At 42.2% G+C, this 23,535-nt stretch overlaps 1 protein-coding gene across 2 annotated transcripts in view; it reads right to left on the bottom strand.

Moving 5' to 3' along the window:
- RBM15 (RNA binding motif protein 15) overlaps positions 1-22,281 on the bottom strand; it is a 47,384-nt gene extending 25,103 nt beyond the window's left edge. For both annotated transcript variants that reach the window (XM_074262963.1, XM_074262964.1), the window contains exons 1-2: positions 18,336-22,281; positions 12,840-14,390 (exon numbers count right to left, since the gene is read on the bottom strand). In XM_074262963.1, coding sequence (XP_074119064.1) covers positions 14,350-14,390; positions 18,336-21,171 — 2,877 coding nt within the window. In that variant the 5' untranslated portion in view covers positions 21,172-22,281 and the 3' untranslated portion in view covers positions 12,840-14,349. The remainder of the gene's footprint in view (positions 1-12,839; positions 14,391-18,335) is intronic.
- Between the last annotated feature and the right edge of the window lie 1,254 nt (positions 22,282-23,535).

Below are 23,535 nucleotides of genomic sequence, written 5' to 3'. Positions count from 1 at the left end.
ACTATTCTAACTCCTATTAGTAAAGATGAGATTCTTCATAATGCTACAAAGTATTATGAAGTATGTTGAACTGGACAGGAGAGAGTGCAATGCACATAAAAGTGCATGAGAAAAATGCTACATAATATGTTTCTACTATAAGAAAACAACAGGCAAGTTAAACTAACTAATTTCTGAAGACCTTCCAGCACCTGGTTCCATAGAATGTCAGATTAACAAAATTGATCAAATAAAACACTGTTTAGATAGAAATGTCAAGTTAATACCAAAGCATCCAGTCTAGAACTTATTAAAAATATAGCCCTATATATTATAACGTACAGATGACATGAAAAATGCTTCCCATAAACAAGACTGAATTTATTTTCTCTTGATTTTGAAACATGCTCTGCTTTTTAAAGACACCAGTCACCTGCACTTTCTAGAAGTTTCTCTTCCTGACTATCACCTACCAGCTCCTCACTTTCCCCTTTGCCTTCTTTCCCTTGATTCACACCAGGACTCTAAAGCCTTGGCCTGCAGTTTTCTACAGGCCAACTCCCCCACACTGGCCAGTCTCCTCTTAGCCCATCCCCTTGTGAGCCAGTTCCACGCAGTGTTGGCCAGCCAAGCCTCCTTCAGGTCTGAACCACTCACTACCTTCTCTTCCTCCCTCATGCTGAACACAGTTGAAGAAAAGCCAGGAAACTGCGAACATCCGACCTCAGCTAGGCCCTCCAGCTGCCAGGCAGTCCTACCGGAGCTCCCTCACCCAGCATCCCTTCACCACTGCTGCTCTTCCAGGCTCCTTCATCCCTCCTCAAACGTTCAGGGCTCTCTCTTCACTGTCCCCTGCTGCTGAGGCCATTCCTGCAACCACCCCTTCGTCACTCAGACATTCTCTCTTTATGCCCTACTCTCATACCAAGTTTACCAAACTGCCTCTAAAAGGGATCCCGTTCCATCCTACAGTCCTCCCCAGATCACTTCCTCGGGCCTACAAAGTCACCCCTCCTCTCCTCTGCCTCCTTGAGATGAGGGCTCCCTACATGATACCAGCCATTCTCCCTCCTTTCCTCCTTACTTCCCAACACTGCTCTCCCTTACCGACCTCAGGAGCCACAGCCAGCGGCTTTTCCCTCCTTCTTTCTAGCTTCAGCAGTCTCTGATGTTGCTGACCCCTCCCGTGGTTCTCCTTCCTTTCTAACTGACCACCCCTCTGATCATGGCATCCCTTAGGGTTCAGACGTCCTCCATTGAGCCACCAGTGATTACCCTACAGGCCAGCTCTGACCACATCACTCCTCCCCAAAGTCAACCCAGAATGTTCTACTTTCCCTTGAGGACTTTCATAAACTTGCTCCCTTCCACCTTTCCAGAATTCCTGTATCTTAGTCCCCAACATGTGGACTCTTTGGTCTAGGACAATGGTGTCCTGGCTGTTCCATGAACAAGCCTTTCCATCTCTAGGATCTGAGCATTTTCTCTGGCTATCTTTCATGCCTAGAACGCTCTTCCTCTTCCTCTCCACCTCTTCACTTTCCTGGTGACTAAAGTAAAATTCTATTTTCTATAGGAAGCCTTTCTTTTAGTGCCTTCTCTCTTTCAAAGAGCCTTCCCTCTTCCAGTGGTCCCCCTTTAATTTAAATATAGCATGTTTATAATGTCTGCTTGCTTGTTATCTCCCCAATAGATTCCAAGTTCTTTTGCCTTTTTTTGTATTCCCAGCACTTAGTGCCCGGCACCTAGCTGATGCTTAAATGTCTTAATTCAATGAAAATAATTTTAAACAGCTCTGATTATTTTTTTACCTTCAGCAAGGGCTCATTGACTTCTATGCAGACATTCATTTTTGTAAGTGAGGCAGATACCATACTGACTGTAACATTTGCTATTCCCTACCTATCAAATTTAAAGAATCTCGGGACAGCTAGGTGGTGCAGTGGATAGAGCACCAGCCTTGAATTCAAGAGGACCCGAGTTCAAATCTGGTCTCAGACACTTAACACTTCCTAGCTGTGTGACCCTGGGCAAGTCACTTAACCCCAGCCTCAAAAAAAAAAAATTTAAAGTATCAGGAATGATTCTCAAGTGATGCCCTTCCTGATAAGCTCTGAGACTGCCTTAATAATTTTATATGTATAAAATATTCATTAGTTGTAAACTCCCTGTGGGCAGAGATTATATTTTTTTTCTTTTTTCTTTTTTTAATCCCAATCACTTAGCACAATGCCTGACAGAGTAGAAGCATAGTAAATAAATGGTGATTGATGTCAAGTTTATCTGAAAATTTCTGAGTTTTATGTTCTTACATAGTGTTAACTTGTATTACCTAAAAGTCCTGCTACTAATCTGTGTGTTCATTAGTGCTAAGATTCAAAAAGTATCAATAGATTGTAACTTTGCAGTAAAACTAATGAAATAAAATTTGGCACAGTTAAAATATGCAGAAATAGAAAAAAGCAGGTCTAATATCTTTCACGGCTATTGCTGTGGGAGAGGAAGCATTTTTTTTTCTCTTGACCAAAGGATAGAAGCTCTTATAAAAACCAAAATAGATAACTATGGTTAAAAATTAAATTTAATTAAATTTCTTAAAGCTTTTGCATAAATAAAATACAAAATGGATAAAGAAGATAAGTGGTATGTGTACACATGTATATACACACACACTCTCTCTCTCTCTCTCTCTCTCTCTCTCTCTCTCTCTCTCTCTCTCTCTCTCTCTTTCAGAATTATCTGATAAAATAGTTCCCCCCCAATCCAGTCAACTGCTTCCCTTCTTATTCAAGAAACATTAATTTTGCTTGTGCAAAAGATCTTCAAGGTCAGGTAATAAATATTATCTACACTGGCTTTTATAATTGCCTTTATCTTCTCTAGCTGTGAATTCATCTCCTATTGTCTTATCCATAGACAACTTCCTGAAAAAGCAAAAGCAAAAGCCATTCCTCCAGTAGGTAAATGGTCAAAAGAAATTAAAGACAAGCTCTTAAGAGAAAAATTGCAAACAAAATGAAAAAATGCCAAAGCACAAGTTCATCAGTATAATAGAGGAAATCCATGGAATGATCAAGGAGAGATAAAGACACAGCCATGATGCTGTGGATCAGTATAACCATTCTGAAGAACAATTTGGAATTATGTAAATAATTGATTAGGACTGGGAAGTCACCTATCCCTAAGAGGTCAATGACAAAAAGATTCCATGTATACCAGCAATAACTTTTGGTAAGAACCAGAGAGAATGGATCCTTCTGAGTGTAAAAAATAGCTAAACCAGTGTGGTATATGAATGTAATGAGCTATAAGATATGATAAATCTAATGAACACAGAGAAACATGGAAACCTGTTATAAAACCTGATGCAGAAGGAAACAGAGCCAAGAAAATTTCTACAAATGACAGTAATGTGAAAGGCAAAGAACCACCACAAAACTATAATGTCCCCAAATAACATATGAGAAGACATCCTGTTCCCTCTACCCACTTAGTCCAATGGATACAAAATATTCCATATATTTTTTATTATTAAAAAATATTTTTTATATATGGGATGGTTCTCTGGAAAAGGAGAGATGTAGAGGAAATTCAATCAATTTTTTTAAAATTATAGATAAATATGTATTTAAAAAGAAAGGAAATTGAATATGGCAAAATTACAAAGAAAGCACAGACCCAAAGAAGATATTTAAGAGAAAATTCCTTTGCCACTCCTTTGGAGAGATGGGTCCATTTGTATAAAACACTGCATGTCAGATTTTCCAAAGAATCAATCAGTTTTGCAGAATTTATTTTCTTTTCATTTTCTATTTCTTCTTTTGAAGGATTTTTTTATTATAAGGAATGACTAAGAATGGGGAAAGAAACACAGAGCGAAATCTAGGGGACATTACAATAAAAGATAATGATAAAAAAAATCTAATTTTAAAATGAAATTGTTTGCTTAAAAAAAGGTAGTCAAGTAGGAAAATTTTTTTTATAAAAAATTTTTCTAAGGGACTGATATCCAAATATAGATAACCAACATAAAAATATAAAATCAAAGGCCATTCATTTCCAAAGGTTATGAACAGAGTTCTCAAAAGAAAACCTACAACGGTTAGCAACCATATAAAAGGACACTAAAAATCACCCAGTAAATGGACATATATGATCAAAGATGGAAGTGCTATGGAAAGATAAACCACATCCAGGTATTGCTGGTGCAAGTTCTAAACTGGGCAGAGCATTCTGGAAAGCAATTTGTAATCTTCCCCACTCCTAAACACACAGACTGAAATGTCCAACCTATAGATTTCCCGGCTGCACCTGCGCCCCCAAGGGAGATGACCAGGGCTGCACCTGAGGCAGGGCAGGCCCTGAAGAGACAGATGAGCTGCCAGGTGAAACTGACAGGCCTATGCAACTAACCGGATGTCCTGAAAGGCAATGGAGATGCAAGAGGAGTCAGGGGAAGATACACACCTTTAGATCCTCAGTAGCAAGGCAGGAGTGCAGAAGAAAAAGAGCGTCTAGGACAGAATCCCAAGGAACCCCTATGGTTGGAGACTGTGATCCAGAAGATCGCACAAAAACCACAGAGAAGGTGCAATTGGAGGTAGAAGAGGGAGTCCTGCAAACCTAGAGGAGCAAGTGATTTACAAAGGCTACAAAGAAATGGAGGACTAAGAAAAGGCCACTGGATTCAGCCCTGTTAGCTTTGCAGAGAGCAGTTCTGAAGGAAGCTGTTCTGCAAGGGGCTAAGACCAGTGGAAGGATGGAGAATATGTCAGGCTTGGCTACACTGGGCCAAAGAGGGGAGGTTATGCCCTACTCTCATACCAAGTTTACCAAACTGCCTCTAAAAGGGAAAAACAAGTAAGCCACTTGGGACACTTTCGATGGGAGACAGAGTCATGGGAAATAAGCCTGGAGAGGGAGGCCAAAGCCAAATTCTCCAGATTTTAAGGGCCAAAAAGAACAATCTATGAAGGAATTAAAAAAAAAAAAAAAAAAAAAAAAAAAAAAAAAAAAACCACAGGAGTGACACTTTTACACAAAACAGTTCAAGATCAGCCCAAGTTATAAACAAGTCTGCCTTTTGTGATTTTAAAAAAAAAAAAAAAAAAGTATCAAAGAACTCTTAAAAGATCCCAAACTTAGGAGTTTTTAAATGTCCCAGAGGGATAAATTTGAAACTATGTTTTCTGCCTGAATGGGATAGCTTCCTTTTTTACTTGTATTATTCCTAAGAATGGTTTGATATGCAATTGCTAAAAATAAATAAATAAATAAAATTTTTTTGACATTCTCAAAGATGGCACAGAGTCTATATCTTAATCTTGACATCCCATGCCATCCTATATCACAAAAATCAAGAATTCTGAAATAAGCCAAATGGTAATTATTAATTAGTAAGAAAATGTCAGCTGTTCCAAGGTGACTGGGAACAACTTATAAAACAATTTGTACAAGTGTGGTAAAGGGTTTTTCTTTTCTCACACTCTGGGATAATGTGTCCCAGTTTTGGAACAGAGCCCTTTAATACCATAGCAATGAAATGACTCACTCTCTGGCAGGGGACTCAGGTTGTACAAAAAAAGGGGCAACTGCCTAAAGAAGATCAAATGTTATGTCTCCAAATAGAAAACTATATCCTACGAGGCTAAAACACAGAAGACAGACTAATTATTAGCCAGTGGTATTGCTCGTTATTTTGCAAAAAGAGGAATCTAAATTCACTGTGCATTGTGGAGAATAATCCACATGACTTTTTGTATGTCATTTATTTCATTTTGTGTTCCTAATTTTGCTTTTTATCACAGAAGTACAACAAGCTAACATAGAAAAAGGCAAAATGCGGACATTCCAGAAAGTAGGTATGACTGAAAGTAGCTCTCACAACAAGTTCTTCTAACCCTGTTCCTCAAGAACTGGGGTCCCAGGATCCCTAGAATACCACATCCATATTTAAACCCTTTCATTTCATTGAGGGACCTGATGTCAGTTTCCACTGTAGAAAAAAATCAGCAGTGTTCTTTGAGAAGACCTCAGATTTTGAGCTCTTGTATACTCATGGAATCAAACTGACATTATGCCACCATCAATAAGGTTGGGGGGGGGGTTAAAATATGGAATTTAAAGGAAACTTACTCTTCCCTTTGTGCAGCTCTGACTTCCAACCCAGTTTCTATTTTCTAAAGAAACAGAAGGACAAGTGTCCCTGCCAGAAGTCTGCCCATGAGAACTTATCTTTTTAGCCGCTGGTTAAAATAACCAGATTCCAAAGCCCGTTATAACATTTTTGATTGTCAGTAGTGCCTAAAGAGAGACCCAGGAGGGAAAAAAAAAACAAACTGTTTAACCAATCATTTTGTTACTACTTGCTTAAAAATATTTTTTCTTTTTTAGCGGAACAATTAACTTACTGGGATTACAGAACTAGAGCTATATACTCATTGAAGGGCAGACAGAATAAAAGGAAGTTATATAACTGTAATCATGATCACTACATTAATATCATTTTTTTAAATGCGCACTCTAAAGTATCCCTACTCAAAAACAATCAAATTAAGTTCCACAAAGATTTTATAGAATGAATTGTCCATCTGATCTCAAAAATGTCCAGGAAGAGTGATTCTTATAATGTTTTTCATCAACTAAAAGTGATTCTCTTACTTCTAATGAAAACCTATAGGCCAGCCCTGAGTACCAGCCAAGTATAGGATGAAAAAACAGTATTTCCCAAAATCCCCTTCTACCACTACTCCCCAAAGTACAGATGTATACACCCCAACTTTTAAAATGGAAAAAATTAATTATTCAAGGCAATATAAAGAACCTGAGATACATAGTACATCTTTCTGGTACCCAGAATGACTTAAAATAATGCAAGTTAAAGCAATCTTTAAAAAACTCACATGTCTACTGGTTCTCCATTAAAAATTTTAATACTTTTTCATGGCTTTTTTTTCCTCTTAATCTGTTTCTTCTTTCATAATTGTGACTAATATGGAAATGTTTTACATGATAGCACATGTATAAACTAGATCAAACTGCCTACCTTCTTTGAAAGAGGAGCAGGGAGAGAAAGAAGGAAGGAGAAAACTTTAGAACTCAAAATCTTGTAAAAAGGAATGCTAAAAATTTTATCATATATCTTAGGGGAAAAAAAAAAAGTCCCACATTATATATAATGTTGACTCCTCATTCTCATCCCCATTCCCCTTGAAAAAAAAAATAATTTAAATACTTTTACATTCTACCAAGGTCAGCAAACTAAAGCCTTAGGGCCAAATCCAGCCCATTGCCTGTTTTTCTATTTCATGTATTTTAAAATGTAAAAACTATCTTTAGTTCATGGGCCACACAAAAACAGACTGGAGGAACCTGAGTTTACTGATCCCTGCTTCATACTTTAAAATGTATGCTGATTTCTAGAGCACATCAGTTATTACCCCTAATTACATAGATTAGGAAATGAAGGCACAACAGCTTACTGGGATGCCAAAATGAAATCAAGAAAAAGCTTATACTGAATTAGCTTAAGGGTTTTTAGGCTCAACTCTAGAATTTTACAGAAACACTGAACAACTATCGGTAAAACAATGATTTCTTTACCTGAAAAAATACACAATAGTTCTAACTTTTAAAAAAGTTATTACCAGGGGGCAGCTAGGTGGTGCAGTGGATAGAGCACCAGCCTTGAATTCAGAAGGACCAGAGTTCAAATCTGGTCTCAGACACTTAACACTTCCTAGCTGTGTGACCCTGGGCAAGTCACTTAACTCCAGCCTAAAAAAATAAAATAAAATAAAAAATAAAAAAGTTATTACCCAGAAAGTAAACATTCTGGTTAATTTTCCTGAGGTTAATTTAACTGAGGTTTTGAGTTAGAAAACTCTTTGCCTGAATCTTACTTGCTAAAAATCTTTCTAATACATATTAGTAAGCTTCTTTACCTTGAGAATACAATAAATATAATATTTCTTTGAATAATTTTGTCTTTCTGGAGGGAAGAGATTTTGACCATCAATCCTCATTAGCTATTATCAAAGCTACAGTTCTGCACGACAAATGACTCAGAATAAAATATAGTTTACTTTCTTAGTTTGCCACTATTAAAAATAGATTATAGCAAAATTTGTTGAAAGAGGATTGCTGGATTCTGAATCATTAGTTTTATTTTGGTGTTCAAAATAGTCATTTATCAGGTATTTGCTTACCTTATGTAAAAGGATCTGTGATATTTCCTATTTCCTATAACAGGACAAAAATTAAGTTCAAATATAAGTTCAACTAATTTGTAACTCCTTTAAATCTATCTACTAGAGGATAGGTGTCTACAATGTGTTACTTTTACATTTAAATTCCATTCTAGTTATGTTACATGGTTCTTCCAGCTATGAAATTCTATGACTCTATATATGATTAAGTCTTTCAGGATCTAAAAAAAAAATGTTTTTAGTTTGTTGGTGAACGAAAAGAATAGAGGAATAAAAATTTAATCTCTTAATCTCTCTCTCTCTCTCTCACACTCACACACACAATCCCTTTACTTGATTCATGTACAATAACATTCTATAAAGAGGAACCTGTGTCAAATCAACAAGGAAAAGACAATCGTCTAAGGACATTAAGTTACATTAAGTTATAAAATGTGAAACTTACTATAACTTTTTAGGCCATAATATCTCGACTACAGTTGAAAAGAAGAAATTTTTTAAAAAGCATGAGAAGAAAGCTAAAGGGAGTAATAGGGTTAGAGATATCCTTAGAGCCTTAATCTGGATAACAATTGTTGAAAAAAACTACATTTGGAGGGAAGAGCATTCTGCTGCCCTCCAGCCATTAGAGCCCTCCAGCCTTCCCTGCCCTAGCTCTTTTGCCATCTTCCCACCCTTAAAGTCCTTCCAGTACCTTCCCTCCTTTCAAGTGATCTAAGTGAAAGCTCTCCTGATTACCCCAATTTCTCCCCTCCCGATTCTGAGCAAGGACTCCTCCATGTTTATGCTGGAGGTAGCAGGGCTGAAGAACTAGAGTCCAAGTGGTGGCCACATGAGCCTGGTCAAGTTGCCACCTGCCTCATTGCTCCAGGCTGCTGAAACTAAGGGGTGGAGGAGGTATGCACCTCTAGGGTGGAGGAAGAGCCTCACCCCAGAGCTCCAAACCCCAAAGGAACCAAAAGTCTGGTCCTTTTATCCTTGGCACATGCCATCTTTCCCAACAGAACATAAACTCTTTCGGATGGACAAATTTCATAGTTTGAATCTGTACAGACCAAGCAATGTGCCTGGCACAAGACAGGCACATAACTGTTGATTAAATATGTGAATATAAGACTAAATTTGTACCCATTATAGGCAATGACTTGATTATCTTGCACTGATAATGCATAAATCACTCAAAACAGAAAACAATTTTATTTTTAGTTTTGGAACACTAGTCAATACATATACACTCACCTTTAGCTCTAATTTTTCTTCATTAATCCTACTATTAGCAGCCTAGCTAGGATCATAGCTAATTGAAAAATACATAACCAGTCAATTCTCAGTTCAAGGCACATTGGCCTTCAGTTGGGATTTCAATTTAACGTAGTCCTAACACTGGAGATTAACCTACAGACTCGAGAATGATTCAGCCATTGACAATATCCTTGATTAATTTATCTAACTTCTTCAGGGGTCAGTTTAGCTCTCTAACATAAGGGTTTTTCTTCACCAAGACTAAGCTGGACAACTTCGATCAACTGAGTGCCAGCAGAAAACTGTTACAGCTATGTGACCCTGGACTCGTTACTAGCAGCTACTGCTCTGGTTTGGTCAAGAATTTTCTAAGCCAGTAAATATCACCCCAGTCCCTATCCCTACCCTGTTTAACATGACTTCCTAAATACCCAAATTACCCCTTTTGTTCAGTCATTTTTCTACTTCCAAGTTCTCCTGGTAGACTATCTTTCTCCTATCTCTTTTACAACCCTTCAAAGGGAGAAAGTATAAGATCAGACTGTTTAACTCTCTCCCCTATAGTCAAAGCTCCATCTGAGTACACGGGAGTACTGCCATCATCCACGACCCGACTCCTTTTTCCCAAATGGACTTCCAGCTCAAACTAAGTCTTCAGTTTTTAAAATACCTCCCTTTCAAAACTTACTCTCTCCCAGGTCCCTCCCCCAACCTTTTGTTATTCTGTTAAAGGTAAGTGACTGTCTCCCAACCTTGCCTTCCTCTCTCTTATGTCTATGGTCTTCAGAGTTCCCCAGTCAGACACGACCCCTCTTCCAATCTTCAGTGATTGCCTACATAATAATCACATACTTCCCGGGATTAGCTCTATTATTTGTCTGTAGGGTTATTTCTTTTATGGTTGTAGATTTTCTACTTAATGTCATTGACTTCCCCAAATGACTTGTAAATTTATGGAGTCAAGAACTTCTTATCTCACCAAAGGACACAACTGAGTAGGCTTTGTTTCACCTAGGACTGTTTTATTCACTCACACCTTGATTATCAAGAGTTAGGCCCCGATGACTGCAAAATCCATATATTCAAAATAATGTGTTATTTCAAGTAAAGACCACCAATTTAGGAGATTGGTCACCATCAAGGATGTCATTTTATTACATGACTGTCATACTAACTTGTGACCTATCAATATATTAGCAAGAAAAAAAAAATCTATGTTTTACTGAGTAACCTCTTTTTACATGTTAATGTGTTTGTTCAGCTTAGAGGTATACAAGTCCTTAGAAGTGCTCTTTATTTACAGTAGCACTTAAACCTAAATCATAACAAAGATAATCATCTGGAAAGCTGGCTATTTATTTCAAACAAATAATCACTTTATAATCACAGGTCTTCATAAAATATCCTTAAATCAATTAATGGCAATCTCTTTCCAAAAAAAACAAAACAGTTGTGGGGAAAGGGCTTTATCCTTTACTTTTTTTTTTCCCCCCCAGGGCAATTGGGGTTAAGTGACTTGTCCAGAGTCACCCAGCTAGTAATTTAAGTGTCTGAGGTCGGATGTGAATTCAACTCCTCCTGACTTCAGGGCTGGTGCTCTATCTACTGTGCTATCTACTTGTCCCTACCCTTTACCAATTTTTTTTTAATTATTTTCTGTATTTTCCTCCATAAGAGGTCTTCAGACTCCCAATAACATGATTTCACTGATGTAGGATCTCTACATCTAACTCTAATTCAGATCAAAACTCCTCTCTGACTTAGGTCTTCAGACTCATTGTAAACCAAAAAATTCATCAGCCTGTGGTCAATCTGTCCTTATCTAGGTAAAATATGTGAACTCCTTACGCATATAATTTTTTTCCCATTTCCTTTTGTATAAAACAACCTGAAATGCATTTAAAGTTTATAAAAGTCCAAAACATGAATTTCCCCAAGAGTTGTTTACTTGTTACGTATTTGAGTATGTGAGATACCTATGATTTAACATGCTATTACTAATAAAAGGGCAATTATGACAAATACAAATATTTTTTAAATTGAGATAAGAAATCACTTTCCAAAAATCTTCAATGAAAATCTTCTTTTGTGTGGTGTTTCTTTTAAATGTCTTAAGTATTCCTGTTCAAAAATTAAGCCTGAATACTCTGAAATATACATAAAATAAATTCCTTCGTGGCACAGAAGCCAAGAATGCTGGGCCTAGAGTCAGGAAAGCCTCAGATTTCAAATTTGAACTCAGGCATTTACTAGCTGTGATTCTGGGCAAATGATGTAACCTCTATTTACCTTCATAACCTTGTCTGTAAAATGGGGGTGATAGCAGCATCTATCTCTCAGGCTTGCTGCAAGGATCAAATGAGTTAATATATTGTAAAGTACTTAGCACAGTGACTGGCACATACTAAGTGCTATGTAATAGTGAGCTGGGGACTGTCCAATCCTGTGAAGAACTAAAATAGCTAAGTTCTAATGAAACTGCCTTTTTCCCTACAATAGGTTAAGCTATTTGAGGTAGGTAAAACTCCAAAATAATTACATCTTTGGTCAAACAGACACAAGTAATAGGATTTGAGTAATGAATTTGAGCGTACTACTTAGATCAGGGGGGAAAAAAGTACAAATAATTGAGGGCAACCAGTCTTCTTAAACTCCTCAAATATTCTTTTCTCCAAGCAAATGGTTGTAGAGTTAACCAAATTTATACAAATAACCTATCTCCTTTTCTGGTATAAGGTCTATGAATTTTGCCCTGCAATCTCATCCCTTCTAGGCCAGAGTCCTAAACTCTTGATTATTCCTGTGAGAAAAATGGCAATACTACTGATAACTGGGTTTAAGATTCAATGCTTATGGATGAGAATACTTTTTCTTGTAGCAGGTGTCTCTTGTCAGAATAGACAAGTGAATAATGTTCCTATTTCCTGAGTTCATGGGACAGTAAATTTCCCTACAAAAGAAATCTTACTCTGCTAATACTAAGTAGTTCATCTCAAGATCAGGTTCTGCACCTGCCCCCCAACACTCTGCTCCCAACATCAGGGAACAGGTAAATAACAAGTATCTCAGACCTGGGAAGAAAACTAGGGCCCTGGCAATATTTAAAATATGGAGAGGATTTTTAATGCAGAAGTCCAAGCTGGCTATCTAAGATTCCAATATCTTATAAAAGAATATTCTTTAAGGAGTTCTTCTAAGGAGAGTAAAAAATAGCCTTAGTACCGAAGTTTTCATTCTACCTCCCACATATGGAAATTGGTAGCATGGTACTTTAGCGAGGAGGAAGGTGTTAGTAATAGAGCCTTACAAGCACCTGAGAATTTCTATCTGCAGAAATCCAGCAGGGAACACAAGCAAAAACCCTCTCCCTACAGATTACAATGCATTTTGACTTCTGAAAACCCCCCTTACCTGTTTACAAGTTTACACAGCTGTTTGCCACGGGAACACCACCTTGTGCAGAGTACAATCGTGGCATCCTTTGTTGATAAGCACCTGTTGCCTAGCAATCAACATCCTGCATGGAGACGGACAGCACTAGGGCTCTTCCATCCGAGGTTAAAATTCAATACAAGCCAGATAAGCCTGCATTTCAGGGTTGTCTTCGTCTGCAACTAGTTAATGTTAAAATTGGCAAACAACAACAAAAGGTGTCTGAAGCCAGAATGGTGCAGCAAGGTTAGCTTCCTCTTGGGCTCTGGCGTCGTCCCCGTGCCATGATGTCTCCTGCGGCAAACATGGGAGTTGTGCTCCTATACAGGGAGCAGCCTTCCAAAACTCAGGAGCCCCCATACAGGACAACGCAGGAACTAAGGCAAACCCTTGCTTTCCTTAGGAATGCCTTTTTTTTCCTCACAATCTGTACTACAAACCGGAGTGACAGGGACTGAGTGTGCGTTCGTACCTACGGAACCATCACGATGCATGCACATCCAAGGCTTGTGGAACCAGAGGTCAAATAAGGCACTGAGACCAATGAATGGTTTTAATTACAAACGCTAGCTCTCAGGAACTCTTCATCCATTCAGAACTAAACCCATGACTGCATAACTGGTGAGAAGCCCCTGGAGACGGAGGAGCTCCTCAAATGTGTCAGCAAAGGCTTTATTAACATCATTAACATTTAAAAGCAAACGGAGCATTTCTCTTTCTTTTGGCAATTTGGTGCGAGCGTTTTAAGTGCAAGACAAAGCAATTTCAAACTTTTTCTTCAAATTAAAAATGAAACTAAGGCCAAACGTGTTGGGTGAACAAAATAAATCAAAACTTAAAATTCAGCAACTCCAGCTCTTCCAACCAGCAAAGCCCCAGACTTGTGCAATGTTCTGAGGCTTAAGGTGCTCTCCCTGCTTCTTGCATCCCAGCAAACAGCACCATTCCCTCCAAAGGATGAGGATTGAGCAGCAAATGACCCCCAGTAACACATTCACTAGAGATCCTTCAGATTTGACACACCAGGCTTGTCAACATGAAATGATGGTTTAACTGCTTCTTGCTCAAGACATACAAGATCTGAGCAGCAGCAAGTACCCCCTCCGCTGCAAACAAAGGGGTCAAAGGTTTGTCGTCAATTCACTTCCAAGCAGAAAAACATTTTCCTCAAAAGAAACAATTTATTTAGAATGAAACAAAATCAGCTCAACTGTGAGCGCACGTTTGAGTGACAGCTACTTTTAAGCTGTGTGAGCCATAAAAAGGGTTTTTCCTTTACTTTTCCAGAAATCTTGTGTACACAGCACAAAGCAAAGAGGTCATTTTTTTCCACTTAAAACACGGGCATTGGCATCACAATAGCAGATACACAACTTTTTAAAGCTGCCATTTTAGTAAAATGCACAAATACTAAACAGATAAGCTTTCTTCCAATCAAGAGGCCCATGTAAATTCCACATAAGCCTCAACTTCTCTTCAAAAAGGTCCATTAGAGCTTAGAATTCCAAATCTTCATCCGCTGTCCACCAGCTTTGCTTGCAGAGGGGGAAAAAAAGGTTATTAAGTACAAATGTTTACAACATATTTTTTCCCTACAATACATAGATGAACATAAGCTACAAGGCCTTTCTGGATAGTCCACTTTGATTTCAAAAAGCACCAATAATACCCACTGGCACAAACCTTGAAATGAATTCATTCCATGAAGACACATAACAAGTAGAACAACAGGTTGGTTTTTGTTTTTGCTTTTTTTTTTTTTTTTTTTTTTTTTAAATAAGCTAAGCTTAGGGTTATAGAACTGAAAATATCCTTTACAATCGAGTGTGTGAAAAAAAAAAAAAAGGAGAAACAAAAAATTTCCACAGAGAAAAATCTAGTGAAAGCTTATAATTTGCATTGTTTTTTTTTTAAATGAGTCTTCCTGAAGGCAACTTAAAAGTGGGGGGAGGGGAGGAGATGACTACATGAATTAGTCAAACTTTCACCTCTGTGGTGTTTTTGTTTATCATAAGCTTTCCAGCAATAGGTCACTCAGATAGCATAGAAAAGGGGTCAATGTACACAGCCATTTAAAATGTAATGGGCTATGTTACCATTTCAAAGACAAGATGAACCATTTCCATATACAGAACTGCTAAATAACCAGCAAACCCTTTAAGATCCTTGGTTTTAACACTATTTAAATCTTATATACAAATTCTTCACCAAGTTTTAACAGTTCACTAGTTACCTGTGACAATATTGCTTTGAAGGATGCCACTATAATCAAGAGGATAGGAGTTAAGTCTATAAATCTAATAGCTGCTTCTCATTTTCCGTGGACTCCTTTGAAAATATCTCAAAACCAGTCATGGAAATGAGAGAGACCCCCCCAAATTTTGTTCATTACACACACCAAAAATGTCCTTTCTACAAAAGTCTTCAAGACCCTCTCCTAAGGTGGTTTTTCATTCTGTTACTTCTGAAAGTTTCTGATGGTTTTTATACTTAGAAAGAAAAGTTAATTTTCAACTATACCAGGTAGGAAACAAAGGGCTTCAAATTATAAATTTAACTTAAAAGAAGAACTGAATTTTTATAATAATAACCCTTGGAAGAACTGTTTTCATTCAACAAAACAGATTAGGTAAAGTTATTGACCAGCAGTTGAGACAATTAAGGAACCAATCATTCCTCTAAAAATTCAGAATTTTGATACAAAAGGCTTAATTATCTTGATGTTTTCCTTTTCTTGTGTATCAAGCCATTAAATACTTTGTAGAAATAATGTTCTTTCAATTGAACTAAGTTCTAGAAACATCAACTGCATCACAGCCAGAATGAAGAAAATTTGGTTGTTGTAGAAAATCCAATGATGGGATTATAAAATTCTGGCTTAAATTAATCGTGTTGAGCACCACCAAGATGGTTCTAGACTTTCAGAATTTCCCAATTCTGAATGAAATGAACAGTTACTGATGTTACACACCTGTACAACAGGATAGACAACACAGATAAGACGGCAGTATTGTGAATTGATGGCACCCAGATAATTGCCGTCCTAGACATAATCAATTACTTTACCTTACACACTCAAGAATATTAAACCTATTTCACAAATAGAGCAGGAAGCACAAATTACCAGATCTAACAAAAACTGTAAAACTTCAAATACACATTCAAACAGGAAGTAAAAGCACAGTACTGCCCATTCCTGTTACCCTTCAAATCAACCTGATTGAAAAAAATACCTTGGATCATAGTGAAAACTAGATGCCACAAGCTTACTCTTCAAAATGAGCAAAAAATTGTTTTCCCTGTTCATTTTATCAAAAGGAGCTCCAAAAACTCAATGAAATAAATTGATAAAAGTATTTCTAAGCATTAACTGTATTTTGACCCCATACAGGCATCAGTTTTTAAAACAGGTGTCTATTGCATATTTGAGTCCCAATCACTGCTTTTCAAAAGGCATTAAACATAAAAGGCCTAATGTTAATCAAATTTTCTCCCCAAAGGTATACCAAGGACCTCAAATTCAAAATCCAGCACTTACTTTCTTTCCACAACAGTCATCAAAACTGTGAAATTTTTCCCACAGTTTCAAAAACAAAACAAAAACCTTACAAATATATAAAGAAAATCAAAAGGATGATACTACAGCAGTGATGAGGGTCATGCTGGCATGCACTAGACACCTGCCACAATGGAAAACAATGAATACAATCTTTTAAAAAGCAAATGATGAATTTAACATATGAAGTTTCCCTTGGGTAATTATTGGTGCTATTTCAAAGTATCAGCATCCTCACTGAAAATAGAAAGAACAGCCAAGCTCTACTAGGCTTTCAACAAGTAAAATAGTTTCACAGATTAATAGTGACCATAATCCAGAACTTCCTGAGGTTTCTATTCATAACTTAATATGAACTACAGGCATTATATTAGTGGAGGTCATCACCATGGGGGGTGGGGTGGGAAGGAAAATGCAAAATACAGTCAAAGTTAAAGTGATATATTAAAAATAAATAAATAAGACACTGATGAGTTGCTAGATACACAAGCAGCAGAATGCCTGCTTATAAAACAGAAATAATGTTCAGTTAAAAGAACTCACAAAGGTGGACTGTGAGACAGAATTCAAAATCCAATTGAGCAAACATTTTTTTAAGAGGTGTTACATTTACATCTACATTTGGGGACCAGCTGTATACAATAAGCTGTCTGGGGAAAACAAAAAATGGGCTTTAAGAACACTGGAATCTATTCAGCTTTTTAAACTTGCCAGATACCAGATAAGCCCACTGTACATGAATATCAGTAATACTTAAAACTCAATGTCTAAGTATTGTGTGGGGACACCCCCCAAAAAAAATCCCACAAAGGGTCTAAGGCATTTTTTAGATCACCAACCAAAAACTCTACAACCGAGATGTGGTTGATTACTGCCCAATGACCTAAGATACACCTTAAAAGCCTGTAGACAACTGTTTCTTTCTATTTCTGAAGCCAGAACCTTAAATGGTCACAAAAATTAAAACCCACCTTTGATGACAAACATTTAATTTTGGAGTATGCACTACTAAGTATGAATTGTACCTCTTACACTTCTTTGAAAAGTCAGTAAAAACAAAAACACCTATACTGACTAGATTTTTTTTTTCTTCTTAAAGCACCTACTTATTTCTTGCATACTAAAGTAAGCACAAGACATATATGGTTTGTAACATAGTCTTCAATATTTACTGAACAGTCACAGCTACAAACCAAAAGTGCATATATGGGATACAGTAGAACTCATGAATAGATGCTAGAATGCACGTGTTAAAGCATACTTTCTGGGAATTAATTTTGTATATTATGTGAAATACTCAAATACCTGATTAATAGGATTAAACTGCTGTACAGTGTACCACCTGACATTTGCACTCCCTGATCAAATTTTAGTCAAAATAAAACAAAATAATTGTGACATAGGAATAATCTACATATACACCAAACCTAACATTTAGACTTTTCAATCAGATTAATAAGTACGACAGAGGCCATGTCATTCTTAGGTGTATATGGTTTCTTCTGCCAGTCTTGGGTTTGTTTTTTTTTTTAACTTGTTTTCCAAATTCTGACTTCTCCAATATATGGGTATGTAACTTAGAGGATATTTTTTTAAACTAAAGTTTACAAAAATGAGGATAAAGGACAAAAGTTACAAATAAAAAGATGGGAATTTTTTGTTAAAGCAGGTCTATCTGCCTGCCACTATCTATCAGGATGATCCCCTTCACTTTTGTATGCCAACAGCTAAACTTTCCTGACGTCTACCTTAAAGTGGTTTATAGAAATGTAAGGAGGAAATAGCTACAAATAAACATCTAATTAAAAAAAAATAATAATAAAAGTTGTGTGTCTGATGCTGTATCCCATAACACATCACACATTAGGAACCATGTCAAGTAGGAAATGCAAGCTACACATGGACTTTTTAGGACGCACCACGGACAATGACCATGACCAGGTAATCTTCTTCAGATTTGGCCAGTGCCTTGGCAGGAGAATCCAGAAACTGCTGGGAGAACTCACAGGGTGGGAAGGCATGGAGGACCCCGGTGTTCTCCTTGTCTTTGTTGCCCCCCACAGGGAGGCTGATGACCCCAGCCGCCTGCTTTTGCTTAAGGTAGGACACCAGGTTCCTGAGCGGCCTCTGAGTCGAGGTGGTGGCCTCAGACACGGCTGAGGAGCGGCTGTCCGAGTTGCCAGGCACAGCGAGCAGAATGGCGTAACCATTGGGCCCGGCCACCTTGATGCGCCGGGTCACTTCGTCCAATTTGGGCTGGTCCAGACGCAGGCGCTGGGTGATCTTGAGCTGAGCCACCTTGCCCCCGGTGGAGCCCTCCACCAGCAGGCTGCTGGCCACGTGGAGATCGCCTTGCAGCAGGTGCATGTTGGAGGGAAAGTTGCTGTTCTTGAGCAGAAGCATGCCCTGCCAAGCCAGGCAAAGCTTGGGGGCAGCCGCTGGCGGGGCAGCCGGGGGAGGCTCGGTCTTCGGCGGAGGTGATTTCAGCTTGGCCGCGCTGCTGGTGCTGGGCACCGAGGCCTCTGTCCGCTCCTCCTTCTTCAGGGGGCTCTTGCCTTCCGTGGGCGCAGGCGCCCGGTGTTTTCTGTCCCGCTCCACCGAGGCAGAGTTTTTGCGGTCCCTCTTGTCTCCCTGCCCTCGCTCCAAGCTGCCCCTGCGGTCAGCCCGCACCGGGGAGGGCCGCTCGAGCAGCAGTAGGCGGGATGACCGGTCAGGCTCGCTGTTGTAGCGGTCTCGGCTGCTGCCCAGATCCGGGCTGCGGTCCGGCGTGGGGGGGCAGTGTCTCTTCCGGGAGCGCTCGCTCTCGGGGGACCTGTCCACATGCCGGCCCCCACCGTCCTCGGGCAGTCTCCTCTTGCGTGGAGGGTCCCGGCTGCTGGGCAAGTCTCTCTCCCCACGGTCCCGCTCCAGGGACCAGCCATCCCGCCGGCGCTCTAGGCTGTCGAGAGGCTCGTAGGCGGGCACCGAGGCCGCAGCTGCACGAGTGCTGCGTTCACGGACTGGGGGCGGGGGTGGTGCCCAGTCTGTGTCTGGGTAGAGGTCCCGGTCCCGGTCCCGGTACAGCAGGGGTGGGGTGCGGTCACGGGCCCCCCGCAGGGGGTCAGGGGCACGGTGTCCGAAGGCGTCGGCCACTAGCTCATAGTGGGTGAGCGGCAACGGCTGCAGATACTGCTGCTGGTAACGATGTTCCGTGTCTGCAAAGTCCACCCGCAACCGGCGGTCGGGCCCCCCCAGCGGGAAGCCACGCATATGGGTCCAGGCTGCGTGAGCCGCATCCAGGCTCTCGTACTGGATGTAGGCCCAGCTATCGCCCTTGCGGTAGTCGATGGTACGGATGGTGCCGAAGCGGTCAAACTCCCGGGCCAGGGCTGCCAGCGGTACCCAGGGGCCTAGGCCGCCCACCCAGAGGCGTGTGGTGGGCGTGGCCTTGCCATAGCCAATCTTGATGGGGTTGCGGATGATGACCTTGCCGGACATAGCCAGCTTGGCGCGGTGGGACATGTCCAGGTTCTCGAACTTCAGGAAGCCGTAGGTGCTGGTCTGGCCCCTCGTGGGCCGCTTGATGTCCACCTCGGTGATGACCCCAAAGCGGTCAAAGGCCCTGCGCAGGTCACTCTCGGTCACAGTGATGTCCAGGTTGCCCAGGAAGAGGGTGCGGTTGGCGCGCTGCCCGTCCTCGGGGGACAGCTCGTCCACTTCTCGGAAAGGGGCGGCGCCAGCGCCCACGCGGGGCTCCAGGCTATAGGCCGGGCGCACCCGCTCGTAGAAGGGATAGTCTCGCTCCCGCTCCAGCTCCCGGGGCAGCGGGGGCGGAGGCGGCGGGGGCAGGCGGCCCAGGGCCAGCTGCTGCAGCCGGTAGTCTCGGTAGCCCAAGGCCGCGCCGCCGGGGGACAGGGCCCGCTGCCCGCCCCCCGGGGGGTGCCGGTGCCCCACGGCCGCACCCACCACGGTGGCTGGCGCGTAAGCCTCTTTGTCCAGCGGGGAGCGGCTGCGGCGCCGATTCACGTAGACCGCCTCGATCTTGAGCGGCCGGTCGTAGAGCACCAGGCGCCCCCGGGCGTGCTTAGCAGCCCGGGCATCCTCGGGCCTGCGGAAGTTCACGAAGGCCACGCGCTCGTCGCCCGAGCCCCCTGGAAGGCGGCTGATCTTGACGCTCACGTCTCCGAAGCGCTTGAACTCGTGGAACAGCCCGTCCTCCACCGCCTCGTCGCTCAGCTGGGAACCCAGCTCGCTGATCTTGAGAGTCTTGTACTCGCCGCCACCCCCGCCGCCATCGCCGCCTGTGCTGGGGGCCGCCCCGGACGAGCGGGACTCCCCGCCCCCGCGGGAGCTGCTGCGCGACTCTCCCCCTCCGGAAGAGTTCTTGGTGCTCGGGGAGCTGTAGCTGTGCAGGCGGCTGCTGGAGCTGCCGCCCGGAGTGTCGTACTCGCGGCTGCCGCCCCGGCTGCTGCCCTTGTCCAGGTGCAGGCTCCGGCGGGTGCCGCCGCTGTCCGCCTTACCGCTACTGCTGCCGTTGCTGCCGCCAGAGCCGCCGAGCTTCTTGCTTCGTTCCCCGCGGGTACTTGACTCCTCCCCGCCGCCGCGGGAGCGCTTGGCCTTCGCAGGAGAGCGCTCTTTCCCCTTCATTGCTGAGGACTGTCCGGGGCCGCCTCGGAACTGGGTAGCTCGCCTGCCCGCGCTGGTTTCACACAGCGGAATCCCACGCCGCCATCTTGGACACCGCCGCGGCAATGGACCCCGCCCCACCGCCCTCATTGGTCAGTGAACGCCTCTCTTCCTCAAAGTCATTGGGAACTCCCTCTGTCCGTCTTCCCAGCTCCCAGCGCAAAGTGAAGAATCCCGCCCAACTTCTCTTATTGGATTCCTGACGTCCTAGCGAGAGGATCCTATTGGTTGTTGCCGTTGTCCGTATTAACGGTTCCTCGCGCCAGTCGGTGGTTCCGCCCCTGCTACACTGTAGAGTCATTTGACCTTAATTCTGGCGAGGTTGATTGGCTAATAGGCCCGTCCTGTAACGGTTCATCTCGCGCGGGGAGAATAGTGAGCCCACCTCTTCATCCTTTTCATTGGTCTGCAACCCCTCCCCTTGACTTCTAATTGGAAAGCGTCCCTATCATTCGAGCACTTTTTAGAGACGAGATTAGGCGAATATCTCGCGAGAAATTATTTACCTCACCCCACCCCTTTCCCTCTTCCTTCATTTCATCCGGTGTCTGAAAAGAGAATTTAAATCTGGTTGGACGCCTACGAAGAATCTGATAGGCTTTGAGGCATGTCAATCAAGTTGCTAAGCCTTCCGCTTCTATTCCCCCCTCCTCCCTTAAAGGGGTAGGTTTCGCGACCGAGAGCGAAGGTGAAGATCGGAGCGCGTGGTTGCGTGGGTGACGTTACGAACTCCGGGTCTAGAAGCGAGAGTCCGCCCCGCCCCCGCGCCGCGGTCTGTGCTTAGGGTATTCGGAACCTCTAGTCCTCTTTGCGGCGCGGGTTCCCACTACGTCGCTTCATCCCCCCCACCTCCCCTAGCTGGACAGGAGGGGACGCCTTACGTCGTTTCCTGAACCCTGCAATCCCAACGGAAATTGGTGGGCCCTAAGCCCGGCGCGCGACGCGCCGCAGGGCTGGGTGGGGTGCGCCCCGGCTCCGGGGAGGCTCGCTGGGTTACCTCTCCACGCCCAGCTTTTTTCCCTGCCCCGCAGCCGGGGAGTGGCCAAGGCTTGGGGGCCTGCTTAATTACAGTGAGCTTTGAGCTCCCACTGTATTCCGTGCTCTCGATAGCGATAGGGCACGTTTTCCGACCTCGGGACTGTCCTGGCCGAGGGTTCAAGGGACTGAGTCATCCCCAATCGTATTAAATTTTTTTTTTAACAGTAATAGCATTTGTAAAGTGCTTTAAACATTTTCACTTGATCCTCATAACAAGGGGAAATGCTAATTTTCCCATTTTGTAAAGGAGGAAGTTGAGGTGGGGGTCGGGAGGGGAGAGTTGTGTGCCCTGTCCCAGCTGACAGTTCCGATCTGCGGCCCAGTTTCTGGAGAAGTCTTCCTGACAGCCCGAGTACTGCTCTTACTAACCCGTGGCACGCTGAGCTAGGGGACCTGCCCGGACAAGCCCGGAGGGGGAGGACCCGGACCCAGCCCGCGGTGTCCTAGACTGAAATCCCCCCAAGTGGGAAAGTGGGCCTTTAACTGCATAAAAACTGACAATAATGAAATTGTGACTTATTTGCAATATTTGGGTAAGAATGGCACTAGATGTGGTTAATGAGCAGGAAATACTTGTAAACTTGAAAAGGAAAAATAACTTACTAAAAAAAAAAAAAAAGACAAGCCCCTATATTACAGGGTTATGAGGTTCAGAGAATTAGATCCGGGCCTGCAAAGAGCACTTTGCAAATGGTAAGTCAGTTCTCTTCTGTAAAATCCGAGGGCCAAGAGGCCCCAAGGTTCGGCCAGTTGTAATGGGAATGACACTGATGAGGAGTACACTGAGGTCTAGACCGAGGGGGCTCAGTTCCTTTTCTCTCTCTCCTTCCTTCCCCTAAGTAACCAAGGGCGGGGTCGGCAGCAAAGGAATTTGCTACTCAATGCTGTATGGAAACATAGTCTTCATTGATTAGAATGGGAACACCGGAGAGCCGGTGGGCAAAATGGCTGCAAAGTACAAGGCCCATTTTGCAAAGAGAAAATCCCCGAGCTCTCTCTTTTATACCAGAGCACAATCATTCAGATGCAGTGATGTAGGGAGGTTCCAGAGAGTGATGTAAATAAGATAAGGACTCTCCTGTTATCTTTGGGGGACAGACAGAAGTCTCTTCCCAAAAAGGAATTTCCTCATGCCATTTCCTGATGGCATTTGGTCCATCTGAGCAGATTAGAATGGGGGCTGTAAAACCCCAGCCAGCTCAGATAGCCCAGACTAGTTTGACCAGATCTTGTATCAAAGGTCCAAGTCCCAAATGGAGGTGGGGATCAAACAAGGAATACCAAGGGGCTACCGCCCCCCAACAATATGGGGGGACGGAAGGTCACTAGATCAGAGGAGAAGGGTGTCGGGAGCTTTGAATTATCTGAAATGAAACGTTAGAAAGTGAGGATGAAGGGTGACGTTGCAGGGAAGGT

The sequence above is a fragment of the Sminthopsis crassicaudata genome, chromosome 4, assembly GCF_048593235.1.
Source record: "Sminthopsis crassicaudata isolate SCR6 chromosome 4, ASM4859323v1, whole genome shotgun sequence".
Classification (NCBI taxonomy): Eukaryota; Metazoa; Chordata; class Mammalia; order Dasyuromorphia; family Dasyuridae; genus Sminthopsis; species Sminthopsis crassicaudata.
Note: the sequence above shows the minus strand (reverse complement) of the source record. Positions and strands in the feature narration are given on the sequence as shown.